The sequence below is a fragment of the Somniosus microcephalus genome, chromosome 3 (genome assembly GCF_052327205.1).
Source record: "Somniosus microcephalus isolate GS21.2 chromosome 3, FLI_Smic_1.0, whole genome shotgun sequence".
In the NCBI taxonomy this organism is placed as follows: Eukaryota; Metazoa; Chordata; class Chondrichthyes; order Squaliformes; family Somniosidae; genus Somniosus; species Somniosus microcephalus.
The window spans coordinates 33,289,590-33,307,439 of record NC_140989.1 but is presented as its reverse complement, the minus strand read 5'-3'; the positions used below and the strand labels follow the sequence as shown (position 1 = coordinate 33,307,439).

The window sequence follows — 17,850 nt, the reverse complement described above, 5'->3', positions numbered from 1 at the left end:
ACTTATCAGTTATTGCTGCGCAGTGTAGGAACAATAGAATCAATACCCTAACAGGAATATTTATCAAAGGCACCAGACAAATCCTTAACCCTTCATCTTAACTCTTCATCTAGCAACTGTCGGGGTTACCACCTAGTTTATGCCTAGGAGTTAATGATGCCTAAACTTGGCTCACCGAATTGTCTTATATCAACCAGTTTGAATTATATAGCGTTTACACTGCCAACTTCCCATCAATTTCATACAAGCAACTGAGTGAACAAATTAATCCTTTCTTATCAAAGAAGTTAGCTAACAAAGTCATAAACTAACAATTGTTTATTAACCTTAGAATCATAGTTAGTAGCACTTGAACATAAACATTGAATCTGAAAATAATTAGTAGATAGGGTTAATTGATGAAATAAATAAGTTACAAAAGCAGTTCAATTCTGTCAGAATAATTCAGCAGTAACTATTTTCTGCATATAAATTTACAGTTGAGATTCGTGTCTGAGATTGATATAAATTGAGATTAATTTAGGATTATACTCCTTAGATATCTGACAAATTAGCAGCATTTGATAGCCAGTCTATTGAATAGATTAAAGTCTATATGCTTGTAGTTAGAAATATTTGCAGAACTTATACAACCTCACAAGCTGCTGTGGATGAACTGGTTTCCTCGTCTTCCTCTGGAAGGATGGTGTTAGTCTTCTGAGGCGTCAGGGTGATGAACCTCCATCTGTAGAGGTGCTATTCATTCCTCCTGGATCCTCTGCTCCTGGGTAAATTCGCCTTCTCTGTTGGTAGCTGTAACTGGACTATCTGGTTTAATTCTCACCTTCCTTGATCTCAGGAAAATTTGTACATCTTAAGTTGCACACTTGCATCCAGCTGGTATAATTGCACAATTTAAACTTCTGTAACTTTTCTCTCTCTCTCTCGCCCTTTCCTTTCCAAGCATTCAGACTGATTACTGACTCCACTTTGAGGACCCATAAAGCAATCCTTGGGGCATTCCTCCGACAGCAGTTTTGTTGAGGGAGAAGTCCAAGTCACGCAATTCAAACCCAAACATGCTGTATGAATAGTTCAGATATGTGTATGATTGGCAGCTTTTTGAATTGAACAGATAGTTATGTCAAATTCTGCCTGTTCAATTTGGTTACTCTTTTATCAGCTTGCCTCTTTTTAAAATCTTTGAGTCAATCTGCGGCTTTCAAACAGGCAAGAGGCTTTTGGCAATCTTAAGAGTGATTCTGTCTGAAACTTTCAAAGTGTTAACGAGCCAGATACTCCAGTTGGCAAGAGTATAAATTACAACTACCATACAAAAGTGATTATAATAAATACAGAGGCTGTATTTATTGCCCATTTCAAATTGTATTCAGAAGGTGGTGGTGGGCCTTCTCCTTAGATGACTGCGGTTCTTGTGGTGATAGTGCTTCCAAGATGCTGTTGGGTATTGGCATTGCAGGATTTTGACTTGACAACAATGAAGGATGGTGTATGACTTAGAGGGGAACTTGCATGTGATGGCTATCGAAGTAAGCTTGGCAAGTTGATGCACTGCATCTTGTAGGTACTACATACTCTAGCCACAGTGCACCTTTAATGCAGAGTATAAATATCGAGTTCAGGGGTACCGATCAAATGCACTTCCTTGCCCTGGATGGTGTCAAGCTTCTTGAATGTTGTTGGGCTCACCTAGCCAGGTGATTGGTGAATATTCAATCACACTCCTGACTTGAGCCTTGTACAGGAAACTTTGTGATATCCGGCACCGACGAGACCGAGCTGTTGTCGTCCCATCAAAACTGCCGGACAAACCAGCGCTAATGTTGAAACATACGGAGCTCCGTATCTGGCAACAAACCCTGTTGCTTAGCTTCTAAACAGTCGGCCGTACCTTGCAAGCGTCTCTGTAGCTTAGCAACAGCTTCAGCTAGACGTTGCAGAGCCTGACTGGTGAAAAAAAAGCAACGAAAAGAAAAAAAACTTACTGAACCGACTCCTGAATTTTGCCGGTGGATCGAGCATTCCGGACAGTTAACCTCCGGATAAACCAACGTTTCCTGTAGATGGTGGGGAGACATTGAGAGGTCAGAAAGCTAGCCTCTTGCAACAGAATACCTAGCCTATGCCCTGATTTTGTAGCCACAGTGTTGATATGACTGGTCCAGGAAAGCTTCTAGTTGGTGGTGATGTTGATGGGAAAGGACGAGGTGATGATTGTACCATTGAAGATCAGGAGAGGTGGTTAGGTCTCCTCTTGTTGGAATTGTCATTGGCTGCACTCATGTGACACTAATGTTACCTGCAATTGTCAGCCCAAGCCTGGATGCTATCGTGCTGTAGGCTGTAATAGGCTGATCCACAATTGCAGCTGTAAATGGAACTGATCACTGTAGAATCATCAGCAAACAGATGCACTCCTGACCTTATGATGGAGCAAAGGTCATTGATGTAGCAGCTGAAGATGATTGGGCCAAGGACACTGTTCTGAGGAAGCCTTGCAGTGATGGCCTGGGACTGTGATGATAGGCCTCCAACAACCACAGCCACCTTCAGGTATGACTCCAGAGGGTTTTCCATAGATCCCCATTGAGTTCAGTTTTGCAACAGCTCCTTAATGCCATACTTGGTCAAATGCTGCCTTGAAGTCGAGGAAAGCTATTATCATCTCAGGATAGTGTGGTCGAACATGAAGGGATAATGCACTACCGTCACAGTCACAGAGAATGTTATTTGTGACTTTAGTTAGTGCTGTTTCGGAGTTGGACATTTTGCAAAAAATAAAATGTTATCTTCTCATTCCTCTTCCTTACCCCTTCCCACGACAATACATTTACACACAGAGAGGCATTATTGTTGTTTTTCTCATTCAGTGTTTCTTTATTGCATTTGGTCTTCCCTGATTTTCCCTCAGCTATTCTCATCTGTAAAATTATATATTCCAGATCGGAGGTTGGTCAACTTTGCCAGGAAAAAGAGTATTTACAGGAAAGATTGGAGAAACTGCAAGCAAGAAATGATGAAATGGAAAACCAATGTATCCAGCATGGAACGATGCATGAGCGAATGAAACAGAGGTATGTAGCATTCCCACACTATGTTGAGTGTTGTTATCCTGAATTTCTTCACCAGCATTTTCTCTATTTTGAGTTGAATGTAAACAATGAATTCATAGAGCAGTGGAACAGAACACTACTGTGTTCAGTGTAGTTATGTTCAGGTGAATTTTATTTTGAAACTACAAAGAGAAACATCCTAAAAACACTTTTGACTTCCAGATAAATGAATACCTGATCAAAGCATGGAACCCTATTATACTTAATCACTTTTATTATGTATCATTTTTGGTCAAGGTATAACCCTTAGAAGTACAATCCTTATCACATTATTTAAATAATCTCTGATTATCTGTTTTTTTAAATCTGACGTCCTAAAGAATAAAATTTGAAAACTACAGTCAGCAAAATGCCATAGGCATTACATATTGGTGGTGACTACAGTTCATGCTTCCAATCAGTCTCCATTGGAAATGTTGGAACAGGAGTGGCTTAACTTTTCTAGTATGTGTTTTGTTTCTTTTAAATGGGTTTACTTAAGAAAAGAAGATATATTTAGAGAGCTTAATTGCTTCTCAATGTACTTTTGTCGATTTTGGACCTCCTTCATTTAGTGTCATGCTGTTGCTGTACAGCCTCTCACTACAACAGCAGTAGTAAGTCTGCCTGTAAAAGATTCTTTTTTTTTATTAAACTCAATCCTGTTGCATAAACAGAACACACATTAGGGACCTGTGGTTGACAAAAGTAAGCCTATCACTTCTGTCATGCTGGATATAATGTACTTGCTCCGTGATACTTGCTTATGTGGTCAGCTGCAACTCAATTTTTCGTAAGCCAATGATCGCTGACATTGATCACCCAGTTAACAATCTTTACTTAGCAAATCTGATTTTCTGAATTTTCAGTTATCTGCACATTGAGTATTGCCATTCTTACAGATTTAAAGCCACCCTTTCCATACTGAAAATCGGTTGTGGAAAGGTATGTTATAGGGCAAAGTGTTTTCATTCAAATTCAGGAGTAGGATAAGTTGACCGAGATTCAAGTATTATGAGCTGGTTGTTTTTCTTATAAACAGTCTATAGAAATCTTTACACATACCTCTGATCCAAATGTAACATTTCTTGGCAAACTTATGATTCATTAATCAGGATTCAGCTGCACCCCAATTAGGGATATGATAATCGACTCTATTGTAAGCGTTTTGTTTAGATTGATTAGAATACACCCACACTTTTCAAATCTGATATGAATTATTTAAAAATTAAAAATTTCAATAAGAAATTAACAAAGAGCAAAGCATAAATGTGTTGTCATGTTTACTTAAGCTGTTCGCTGCAAGCTGTCCACTCTTCACATCTGCAATAAATGTTACATCTGCCACTTTACTGGATCCAGCATCTATAAAGGGAACAATGCTAGATAATGTATCAGTGTTGAGATAACCGCTTCACTACTAAAGTGTTTAATATTTTAATTAGTTTCTATTTTGTGCAGCATTTGGTCACCTGTCTTAATGTCTCTTTCTTTGGCTCCATGTCATTTTTTTGTCTGCCTACACTCCTGTGAAGTGCCATGGGATGCTTTATTACGTTAAAGTTGTTACATAAATGAAAGTTGTTGTTGTTGTTGTACTTGCAATTCTCTGATTGCGGGGGCTTGGGCAATGACTTGCTCCTGGACTGCGACCACTGTCCCTCTTTGGTCTTTACTTGATGCCTGAGAACTACTTGGGTGATTTCTAGTTTTCCTCCACCTCCTTGTGGAGAAGCACTTAGACTGAAGGTCCAGTGAAAATTAGGAACTTTGTGTGTTGGGAAGCAGTGCTTACAAAGCTATGTCCTATTAGCAGTACCTTGATAGGTCAGTCAGTACGCTGTGTAATCAGACCATCTGTTTCCTTTTTTCTGTCTTAGCATTACCCTTATGTGTCAGTGGAAGCACTTCAGAAGGCTTGGGGGGGAATTTTTCGGGGAGTCAGCGAGCGCGATCGGTGGTGGGTCGGGTGGGAAAATTAATTTTTTTGACAGCGAGTAGGGATCCCGCTGTCAACCCACTTCCATGCTAGTTTCCCAGATGTCGGGTCTGTCAGCACTGAACAGACCCGACAACAAGCGGCGGGGGAGGCAATTCAGATCATTAAGAGATTAAGAGACACTTAAATACTATTTTAAGCATACCTTTCAATTTTACGAGTTCCCCACGGATTATATGCTGCTCGGGGATCACGTCAGCTCAGCAGGTCATGAGTAGATTCAGCATTGAATTTTCTGATTACTTGACCGCTGCAAAAGTGGTCTAAAAGCTTCCATCTGAAGACTTGTGCTCCAGAACTAGCCGCGCCTCTACCCAAGATGTTCCAGTACAGCTGTAACACTGACGATGTGGAAAACTGCCCAGGTATGTCCTGTCCACAAAAAGCAGGACAAATCCAATCCAACCAATTACCCCCCATCAGTCTACTCTCAATCATCAGCAAAGTGATGGAAGGTGTCATCGACAGTGCCAATAACCTGCTCACTGATGTCCAGTTTGGGTTCCGCCAGGAGCACTCGGCTCCAGACCTCATTACAGCCTTGGTCCAAACATGGACAAAGGAGATGAATTCCAGAGGTGAGGTGAGAGTGACTGCCCTAGACATCAAGGCAGCATTGACCGAGTGTGGCATCAAGGAGCCCCAGTAAAACTGAAGTCCGTGGGAATCGGGGGGAAAACTCTCCACTGGCTGGAGTCATACCTAGCACAAAGGAAGATGGTTGTGGTGGTTGGAGGTCAATCATCACAGTCCCAGGACATCGCTGCAGGAGTTCCTCAGGGCAGTGTCCTAGGCCCAACCATCTTTAATTGCTTCATCAATGACCTTCCCTCCATCTTAAGGTCAGAAATGGGGAAGTTCGCTGATGACTATACAGTGTTCGGTGCCATTCGCAACTCCTCAGATAATGAAGCAGTCCATCCCCGCATGCAGCAAGACCTGGATGACATTCAGGCTTGGGCTGATAAGTGGCAAGTAACATTCGCGCCACAGAAGTGCCAGGCAATGACTATCTCCAACAAGCTAGCGTCTAACCACCGCCCCTTGACATTCAACGGCATTACCATTGCCGAATCCCCCACCATCAATATCCTGGGGGTCACCATTGACCAGAAACTTAACTGGATCAACCACATAAATACTGTGGCACCGCTGAGCAGGTCAGAGGCTAGGTATTCTGCGGCGAGTGTCTCACCTCCTGACTTCCCAAAGCCTTTCCACCATCTACAAGGCACAAGTGAGGACTGTGATGGAATACTCTCCACTTGCCTGTGCAGCTCCAACAACACTCAAGAAGCTGGACACCATCCAAGACAAAGCAGTCCCACTTGATTGGCACCCCATCCACCACCTTAAACATTCACTCCCTCCTCCAGCACTTGTGTACCATTTACAAGATGCACTGCAGCCACTCGTCAAGGCTTCTTCGGCAGCATCTCCCAAACTCGCGACCGCTACCACCTAGAAGGACAAGGGCAGCAGGCACATGGGAACACCACCACCTCCAAGTTCCCTTCCAAGTCACACACCATCCTGACTTGGAAATATATCGCTGTTCCTTCATAGTCACTGGGCCAAAATCCTGGAACTCCCTCCCAAACAGCACTGTAGGAGTACCTTCACCACACAGACTGCAGCGGTTCAAGGCGGCGCCTCACCACCACCTTCTCGAGAGCAACTAGGGATGGGCAATAAATGCTGGCTTTGCCAGCAACGCCCACATCCCATGAACGAATATTTTTTAAAAATCTCTCAGCTGTTCACTTTCCAAGCTCAGAAACTGTGGTTTACTGCGTTTTGAAGATAGATTGAGCTTGATGCAGCTTGCAAGTGTTTGGAGCCAACTCTCTATCCCGTGCCACCTCATTGGAACAACCTCTCTGACCATTGATAGATTTGCTTCTGTCATCTCAAGTTCACCTGCCATCTATTACATCAGCATCGGTGCCCTTGAAACTATCTCACTTTGTTCCTCAGAATCCCACCATGATCAGCCCCAACACCAGAAGCGCCAACAATAACGCCAACCTTCTCCGCAATCAACTGATGCTGCACAGGACATCAGTACCCGACCACATTGCTGCCCGGGAGGCCAGGGATGACCTTACCACGGCCAGATTTACTTCACTTGACCCTGTACACCCTGGCTGCCACATGATGTGCCAGGTTGACACCATCCCATACCAACACTATAAAGCATCCCTACAATGCCCAAACCATTCCTTTCGCACTCATGACCATTGCGGGGAGTACTGTTATGTCTCACCATTCACTGCAACTCACTAAACCACTTCCAAAGGTGCACACAAATCTGTCCAAGAACGCAAAGTGTTGAAAATAAAGGTGACATGAATCTTGTCATTCATGTGGAAATGACTGATGAAATGATACTGGGTGGCCTGCTGGTGGCGCTGTCCAGGGAGAGTATAAATACTCGGGCATGGGCCCAGCTTGCTCAGGACATTCTTTAACAGGAACTAGCGAAGGACACAACTAGATCTCCATGTTGAAAAACAGTTGATTAAAGCCTTGTTTAATACTCAGACTAAGTGCCTCGTAGTTTTCTTACGTCAATTTAATCAACTGCAACCTGCTCCATGCTCTGAGTGATTTGGGAACAGACAGCTACGATTCAAACTGTAGAAGGGAACTCGGACGTAGTAATCAGTCCATCATGGAGAAACTACTAAGACCCGCCCATCTCGACCTGGACCCGAATTCACTTACAGCTGCTAAGGTATGGAAACACTGGTATCGTACCTTCAGCAACTTCCTTGAGGAGTGTGGTGGGAATGTTCCGAATAAGTTATCTTTCCCAACGGGGAATCGCCACAAGTAAAATGACACCGTATCATCCTATTGGAAACGGACAGGTTGAGAGATACAACGCCATCGTTTGGAACGCTGTTCGTCTTGCACTGAGGTCACACAACCTATCAGACCAGCAGTGGGAAACTATGCTCCCTGACGAGTTGCATTCCATCAGGTCTCTTCTTTCTACATCCACCAACGCTACTCCTCATGAATGATTCTTCGGGTTCCAGCGTCACTCCACTCATGGGACGTCCCTACCATCATGGCTGGCAGCTCCTGGCCCCGTGCTGCTCCGATGATTCGTCCGATCCTCTAAGAGTGATCCCCTCGTCGATGAAGTGGAACTGACGGATGTCAATCCCACGTACGCACACGTGCGGTACCCTGATGGCCGGGAATCCACAGTGTCACTTCGGGATCTGGCTCCCTGCCCAACCGGTCCCACGGACCCAATCGATAGTGGGATCCGTATTAATGACGCCAATACCCTGCGCTCCTCTGAGGATGACGCCCTGCCCGGGACGTCAAGGGATCTGCCAGCTATTCCACCGGATCAACCCGGGGAACAGAGCACTCCCCGTGGGATGGCCACCTGAAGCCAGGACGCCGGTCAGTCACCGACTATTGAGCAGGGTGAAGCCAGCTCTGCACCGGTGGGGGCCTGCACCCGAAGCCACGATCTCCCCAGTCCCCCTCAGGTCGATCAAGGTGACACGGACTCTGTCAGCCTGCCGGTACGAACCAAGCGACCCAGGGACCAAAACATGGTCCGAGGAGGCATGCCTTCCGGCCTCCAACGGAGATCCAAATGACTGCATCTATTCTTAGTCCCGATTAATTCGGTAGAAGGAAGCCGCCGGACTTCCAATCTTTCAGGTGGGAAGAATGACATGAATCTTGTCATTCATGTGGAAATTACTTATGAAATGATACTGGGCGGCCTGCTGGTGGCGCTGTCCAGGGAGAGTATAAATACTCGGGCATGGGCCCAGCTTGCTTAGGACATTCTTTAACAGGAACTAGTGAAGGACACAACTAGATCTCCACGTTGAAAAACAGTTGATTAAAGCCTTGTTTAATACTCAGACTAAGTGCCTAAAAGTTTTCTTACATCAAAAGGTTTCAATGTTTGACACCACATTAACAGAAACTTTACATGAACATTGGATAAAACACCCAAGTGCCTACCCTTGTGTGCTGTTAGTTGGTATGATTGGACTAGGATGAGGGTTAGTGTGCGGGGTGGCTAGTGAGATGGGGAAGTGATAATGTAGATAGAGAGGGATGGGTGGAGGTGCAAGGTAACTTGATGTGAGTAAGGATGTGCAGGAGTAGGGTAGGGAAGGCAGAGTGATGGGGATGTGATGAGTGGCACAGCAGGATGAGGTTGAGTGTGGCTTTGCAGTAATGTTTTGTGATCTACTGAGATCATTGAAAGATTTGCGCCACTACAGCCTGGTCCTCCTGACGACATCCCTGCTTGTGTCCACCTGTGCAATGTGCAACCAGGCTGGGGAGGTCTCTTCCATCCACGAGAATGGAAGAGGACCTCCCTGCATGCTTATGGAGGGAGTCTTGGGAGAGCCTGGGTACAGGTGTGTACCTCTGTACAGTGCTTGTCAGTGTTTGCAGCACCTCAATGCTGTAGAACACGGACAGCACAACTGTCGAAATAAATTTGCTCATGGCCCCTTTTAAGGAAACCGGCTGATGACGCGTCAGACCCGCTTCCTTCAGTTGGCCAGTACAGTAATCTCGGATGTAATGCTTAAGTTATCCACCAGAGGGAGACAAATGCAAAGGGATTATATTTACTAGTCTTAAGGTAAAATTGCATTATGGGTAGAATGACTCATAGCATCCTCCATGTTGGTTTGCTCGTGCAGTAAGAAATACAGAGTGCATGCCTGTAGCTGTAAGAGCTCTGTTCTCTCCTTATTCTGTGTAATTAAAAGTAAAGTTTTGAGTTCCTGAAGTCTCACTTATCGTAGTTATTTGGACCTTACCATTCGGATATAACAGCCAGGAAACGAGCTGGGCGGGCTTAACAAGCCCACTCAGCGTAAGATTACTTTGGAAAGCGGGCTGGAGCTAGCAGCGAGGTCGCACCCTGCCACCAACCCCAGCCACACTGGACCCGCCTCAGTAAGCGAAATCGAGGCCTAAGGTTATGTTTCATTGAGCTAAGGAACATGGTTAAGGTCTGCCATTTAGACTTACCCAGTGTGATCCTTAACAACTGAGGCACAATGAGGTTACTGAAAAGCCTGTGACCAATGTCAAAAATTGTAAGTCATTTGTTGATCTATACACACCCGGAAATAAAATGGCAAGCTTGCAATATTATATCTCTCAATATTTTATTATTAAATCTTAGTCACAGATATTTTAGTTTCCCCTTTTCTAATCTCCTAATTTAGTCAGAGGTAATTACAGAGCTACTGTGAGCTGGCACCTGCACACAAATACCGTATAGAAAGAGGTTGTGTGCAAATGTGTTGATTGTGACCTGCTTGGAGCTGACCCATCCTATGCTATTTATACTTCCTCTAATTATGTGAACATTTGGAAATTCCATGCAAGCCTTAAACTCCAGTTAACCACCTTCACAGGACACTTGATTTTATTTTAAAACCAGCAAATGAGTGTACAAAATTCAATTTCAGTTTAAGTTATATCAAGTAAAAAAAAATTAGGCAATAAAGATTTAATTTGGTCTTTATTCGGTTTTTAAAAAAATCAGCACTTGTTACACCGTCACACTCTTTGCCTCAGACATAGCACATTTTACTGAACAGATTGTAATTAAAATGTTTTTTTTACTATTTCAGAAAAATATGCCACCACTCTTTGTAAAACTTGCAACCTTATGCTTTACATCATACTGGAATCATGTCCACTCAATTCTACTTTCTTTCAAAATGGTCAGAATGCACCCAATTTATTTGTGAAGGTTTTCCTCCCCAGAATTAGCTGATATTACTGTACTGGTGAGTTTTTGTGCTGGATCACTTACTGGAATAGCCCACCCCGAATAGTCAAATGATGCATTGGTAGCCACTACAAATTCAAACGACAGCAGATGCTATATGTGTTTCATCACATTGATATGTACTTTTCCAGTATTTATTCTGGTTTTTGTTTGGAGTTTATTTTGTATTTCCAAATGGGCCACCGTTTTAATTAAAAAAAATTTGGCTAACTTTTGGGGGGGGGGGGGGGCAGGGTGACGGAGGTCATGTGTCATTTTCATCATGATACTGTCATGTACAAGTGACATGTTGATGCACTTTGACGTATCACCAAGTCATGCATGTGTAGACAGTCAGAAACATTATTTGCCAAGCATTCTTTCATGAAGACAATGTCCATTTAATGAATTGGTGGCTTTCTAAACTCTCACCTCCATGATGGGATTAGAAATGTGATTAGCGTAGCGAGCTTTGATGGAGATGGTACCAGAACAGGCACGAGAGGCTGAATGGTCTCCTTCTGCACCAAAATTTGTGTGATTTCAGTTTCTCTCCACCCCTCCACTAAGCCTATGTACAGCTATCAAGAAAAAGGACTATTTAGTGTGCTAAGTACTAATGAATTTGGTCACGTGCATCCTTCGTATCTACAGTGATTACAGGACACTTGTTTATAATCGAATTACTTATCTGTTTACATATCAGCGTGTGAGATTTGATGAAAGCTCCAGCATGTGGTGTATGTGCCTTTAAGAGCCCCTGTATACTGTAATGCCGGTAATGGCCACTCGGGCTATATAAGCTTGTGTAGTGTCTTGTATCTGTTAGTTCACCTCCAGACTTTGTTCAGTAAACACCTGTGAAACCTACTCCTGCATTCCGTGTCTCCATTAACACACGGACACAACACAGCAAGTGCGCACCCTACCAATGAAATGCACGGAGGGAACTTTTCCATCATGATCGTTCATTATCCTATCCTAATAGGTTGGGATTCTGACCTGCTGCTGTCCAAGCTCACCGAACGGAATTTTGGAACAGCAGCAACATGTGAGCCAGTATAGCTATCCTGGAAAACACTATTGTTTCTGGCCGTGACATTGGTCAGGTGTCTGAGCGAACTACAAGGCTCAAACATTCACTTCAGCTTCACACAAATTCTCAATGACATAACCATTTTCAGGTTAGGGTGAATAATGGCAAACAGTTTTTATCGATGGCGAAATGCTTGGAAGAACTATGACATATGGAATGGATCCCTTATAGAGGATCCCACAGTAGAACCTGAAGGATCAAACCTTCCTCGCAAACAGTGGACAACCATCAACCGCCTCAGAACCGGTCATGGTAGATGTCTTGTTTTACACACTTTGTATAAAACTAATAAATTGCAGGACAACGGAGTATTACAGTTTAAACTCTTTTATGAAGCATCAGGTCTGTGATCTCAATCATACAGCACAGCGGGGACAAGATGGAGTTAGGACCCCTAGCCTGGGTCTTCAAAACAATAGTAGTCCTTACAGATGCCTGCAGGCCAATGACAACTCAGCATGTGATCACATGTGAATATAATAGGTATTCCTTACAGATGCCTGCGGGCCAATGATAATTCACTATGCAAATGTTACATCCCCTTTCTTTTAAAAGAAAAATGTTATGCATTACTTTTAAACCTTTCTTCTACATAATGTTCTCGGTAGCATAAACATATAAGTAAACTCAGCATTTAACTAGCGCTGAAAACATCTCAACGTTTCAATAACGATGTACAGTTTTTTTTTAGGGCAGCGGTCCGCCTACACCCTTTGACAGTTCACAAGTCAAGGATAACTCTAGGCTTGACCTCTCGTCCCGACCTTGTGTGGTATGGAACTGAGTATGCACCTGAATCGGTCAACAGTTTAGGTTCAGGTAAGTATGATGTGTTTTGTGTATTGCTCTGTTCATCACACTCTGTTGAACTGATTCTCTTGTCGGAATGACGGTGTTGTTCCTTGGTGTTCAGGAGGTGCCTGCGATTGCGGCGGTACACCTGTCCTTCTGGGGTGTGGACGTGATACGATCGCTCAGTGTCAGCTGGCTGGATGATGAGTGCTGGCTTCCAGTAGTCATGCTCCTGGATTCTGATGGATTCTCCATTGTGCAGCAGCGGCAGTAGTCTAGCTGACCTGTCATAGTATCTCTTTTGGTGTTGCTGTCTCGGTACACGTTTTGCATGCACTTGCTTGCAGCTGACGACCTCTGGCTGCAGCTGCTGGTTGGTGCTTGGAAGGATTGAGCGAAGTCTGCGGCTCATCAACAGCTGTGCTGGTGACTTGAAGTTGTCAACCGGAGTGTTGCGGTACTCAAGGAGACTGATGTAGGGGTCATTTTTGTCCGCTTTGGCTTTGTCCATGAGTGTTTTTGCAATCTGGACAGTTTTTTTAGCAAGGCCATTACTTTGAGAGTAATGTGGGCTTGATGTGACATGTGTGAAATTCCATGCCTTGGCAAACGACTCAAACTCTTTTGATTTGTATTGGGGGCCATTGTCTGAGACTAAAGTCTCTACCATGCCATGCCTGGCAAAGGCTGCCTTTAGCTTGTGGATCACAGCTGCAGATGTGGTGCTGTGAAGCTTGTCCAGTTCAAAAAGTCTGCTGTAGTAATCAACAGTCACTATGTAGTCCTCGTTGTTCCATGTGAACAGGTCTGTTGCCGCGACCTGCCAGGGCCTGTCTGGGATACGGTGAGGTATCATGGGCTCTTGGACATTTGATGGGCGGCGTTCTAGACAAATGGAACATTTTCCGACAATGTCCTCAATGTGTTTGCACATTCCGGGCCAGAACATAATGTCACATGCTCTTTGTTTGCATTTTTCCATGCCCATATGTCCAGCATGAATTTTTGTCAACATCTCTTCTCTGAGACTGGTAGGAATGATGATTTTCTCCCCTTTGAAGACGATTCTGTTGATCAGTGACAGTTCGTCTCTGTGGTTCCCAAATTCAGATATGCTCTGAGGGCATTTCCTCCTTTCCTCAGGCCATCCTTCATGTATGACTTTGCTCAGCAGTGTGAGTTGTGCATCTTTCTCTGTTTCTGCTCAGATCTCCTTCAGTTTTGAGTCACTCACAGGTAAGCTGTTGTAAACCATGTGCACCTGCACATCCATGCCTTCACTGAGGCTGCTGTCCTGGTAGCTAAGAGACTTTCTGGAGAGTGTGTCTGCGACAGGAATGTCTTTGCCTGGATGGTGAATGATTGTGAAGTCGAACTTCTGTAGCTGAAGGATCATTTTCTGTAGCCTTGGTGGGGCTGCGGCTAGTGGTTTCCTCATGATTGACTCGAGGGGCTTGTGGTCGGATTCCACAATGACTTGTCGGCCATAGACATACTGGTGGAAACACTTACATCCAAACAGAATTGCATATAGGTCTTTCTCGATTTGAGCATAGTTGATTTCACTGTCTGTGAGAGATCTGGAAGCGTAGCCAATGGGCTTTCCTTCTTGCAGTAATACTGCACATAGTCTGTACTTTGACGCGTCCACTTGTAGTCTGAGCTCTTTGTTGGGGTCGAAGTAGGCAAGAACTGGTCCTGGTTCTCTGGTGATTAGGTCTTTCATTTTCTGAAATGCTGTGTCATGTTGTTTGTCCCACAGGAACTCATTGGATTGTTTGATGGATTGTTTGAGCAACTGATGCATGGGTGCGTTGAATTCGGAGAGGCTCGGGGCAAACTTGGCTAAGTAGTTAACCATGCCTAGTACTGTCTCTAGCTCTGCGCGGTTCTTCGGTGGCTCCATTTCTTGATGGCGGAGATTTTCTCTGGATCCGGCTTAATGCCATCAGTTGAGAGGCGATGCCCGAAATAACTGATCTCGGTGGATCCGATTATGCTTTTCTCGGGGTTGAGCCGGATACCTTTCTCCCGTGATCTTTGTAGCATCGCACGGAGGTTCCTGTCATGTTCCTCTCTATTCCTGCCATAGATGAGGATGTCGTCTACGATTGCGACTACTCCGTCGAGGCCTTCATAGGTTTCGTCGATCTTCCGCTGGAATTCATCCTGAGCTGAGATAAGACCAAATGGTAAACGCAGAAATCGGTAGCATCCAAATGGTATGTTGAACGTTGTTAGCTTAGATGACTCTTCCGTGAGCTTGATAGTCCAGTATCCTGATCGTGCGTCCATTACACTGAAGTAACGTGCTCCCACTAGCTTGGGTGTGATGTCATCTAGCGTTGGTAGAGGGTAGTGAGGGCATTTGATAGCCTTGTTCAAATCTCTGGGGTCGAGACAGACTCTGAGCTTGCCTGTACGTGGTTTTTCAACCACTACTAACACGTTCCGGACGATGATGTCTATATTCTCCATGCTCTGCAGCTCCTCCTTCAGGCGACTACATAGAGCAAGGGGTATCCTTCTCGGTGGGCAAACCACAGGGGTTGCTGCTGGGTCAAGGTGAATAATGCATTCACCTGGGAATAGTCCGATTCCTTTGAAAACGTCAGCAAACTCCTCCATGGCTGTCTGCTTCTCAACTGGTGCTGTCAATGATAGCACTAGCTTGACAAGGTCCATGTCTAAACATGCCTTTAGACCTAGCACTGGAGGTGCTCGAGTGTCAACAATGTAAAAGTCCAACATCATGTCGCTTTCTTTGTACTTGCATTTCATCACGCATGTGCCTTTTACAATGAGCTGCTCACCCCCATAGCTGGTCAGTCTGCGTGAGGTGGGCTGTAGCTCACACTCATCCTTCAAGCTGTGATACTCAGAGGAATTACATTAACCTGAGCTGCAGTGTCTAGTTTAAACCTAAGCTCTGTGCCCTGTTTTCCTATCTCAATATCGGCATAGGCTTGCTCAGTCTCTGAAATCTGTTTTTTCTGTGACACAAAATCAATAAACAGTTCCTCTGCATTTGGCTCTCTATCTGGCATTTGGCTGTCACTCACTGTGTTTACTGCTATTCCAAAAACAGTCCTGCAAGCTTTAGCAAAGTGGTTCCGTTTAGCACATTGCCTTCCTTTGGCAGGGCATTGCTCCTTTTCTCCGTGCATCTTGTTTCCACAATATCCACAGTTTTTGAAGTGTTTTATGTCTGTGTCGCTCATTTTTAGAACTCTGAAACACGCTCTTTGGGCGGTGTTCTTTGGTGTGTGTCTATTAACTGCGTGCACTGTCTGTTCACACAAGCTGCTCGTGGTGCCGGTTATGGTTTTCAACTGTGCTTGGGCTATCTCGTGCGATCTAGCTATGTCCATAGCTTTGTCCAGCGTTAGCCCGGACCCAACATTTCTCTCTCACTTTAGCTGAATGTATTCCAAACACGATGCGGTCTCTGACCATCTCATCTTTATCCGCATATTCACAGTCTTTTACCAGCAGTTTTAACTCAGTCACGAACTGTTCAAACGACTCACTAGCTCCTTGTACTTTCTCCTGAAACTTGTACCTAGCGAATATCGTATTTGTCTTGGGCATCACATATGCTTCAAAACGGTCAAAATAACTTTTCAGTACCTTTGCTTCATCCGCGGTGAGAGACCATGTGTTAAAAATGTCTCTCCCTTTTTCTCCGATCCACAGGAGTAGGTAGCTGCATCTTTCTTCCTCCCCTTTGCTTTTCAACGGACCCGAGAACATTAACTCCACGTGTTGCTTGAACTTGCTCCATTCTCTATGTAAGTTCAAAGATTCCCAATTCATTCGAGGTAAGGGAGCTCCAACGATGTCCATTTCAAATCCCTGTTCTGACACTATGTCTTGTTTTGCACACTTTGTACAAAAATAATAAATTGCAGGACAACGGAGTATTACAGTTGAAACTCTTTCATGAAGCATCAGGTCTGTGATCTCAATCATACAGCACAGTGGGGACAAGATGGAGTTAGGGCCCTAGCCTGGGTCTTCCAAAACAATAGCAGTCCTTACAGATGCCTGCAGGCCAATGACAACTCAGCATGTGATCACATGTGAATATAATGGGTATTCCTTACAGATGCCTGCGGGCCAATGATAATTCACTATGCAAATGGTACAGTAGATGCTGCCTCCTTCTTCATAGATGGAAGATGAAAGCATCCCCATCATGCGACTGTGGAGCTCCTGATCAGACCCTGGATCACATCATTGAGCACTGCCCTCAGAGGAAATTCACAGGCAGTCTACAAGATATCCACACTGTTACACCGGAAGCTTTGGCCTGGTTATCTGACTTGGATATTGACATTTGATTTGCTTTGCTACTACCATACGAAAGAAGTTTTTATCTCCAGTTCTGATGAAAGGTCATCGACCTGAAACGTTAACTCTGTTTCTCTCTTCACAGGTGCTGCCTGACCTGCTGAGTATCTCCAGCATTTTCCATTTTTATTTCAGTTTTTATCTCAGATCAGTTCATGATCTTTTGGTATTTTTATTCACACACGGATAAATCTAATCTGGACAACAATTATTCTATTTGCACGTATTAAGTCTCTTTGAATCTATGTTGGTTTGGCAAAATCTGCTCGATATTCATTGTTTTATGCAGGAAAGTAGGTCACCTAATTACCAAACAATGGCTCTCCAAATGAATGACAGAGAGCGTATCACTTGGCAACTCACTAACTAATAAGGCATGTCTTTTGGGAATTAATTGCTTCTGCTCTAAATTATGGTTTCTTCCTTTGCAACTGCAGTGGCTCTTGTACAGAAGGAATTTGTAGATTAGATACGTGGCCTTCACCTAGTGCTTTCTCGGTACTGTACATTGTAATCTGGTGAGGTGGTATTGGTGCAACTATCACTGCCTGCAAATAGCCGTTCTTCATTCTAAAACTATTATAATTAAATCAATCGAAGGAAAATATACCAGAAGTACTTTTTGTTCAAAGAAACATAAAAGCCTAGAAAGTATTTGAGCCAATATTAGCCGACGAATGTTTCATACATTCGTATTATCTGTTGTAACACAAGCATTAACACGTTTGTTTTA

The 17,850-nt window shown here is 44.0% G+C and overlaps 1 protein-coding gene across 10 annotated transcripts in view; it reads left to right on the top strand.

The window, feature by feature from the left end:
• The window catches only part of sdccag8 (SHH signaling and ciliogenesis regulator sdccag8), a 414,689-nt gene that overhangs the window by 326,266 nt on the left and 70,573 nt on the right, over positions 1-17,850 (top strand). For all 10 annotated transcript variants that reach the window (XM_085979869.1, XM_085979861.1, XM_085979875.1 and 7 more), the window contains one exon: positions 2,943-3,074. In XM_085979869.1, the coding sequence (XP_085835995.1) occupies positions 2,943-3,074 (132 nt within the window). Of the gene's footprint in view, positions 1-2,942; positions 3,075-17,850 lie in introns of those variants that run through there.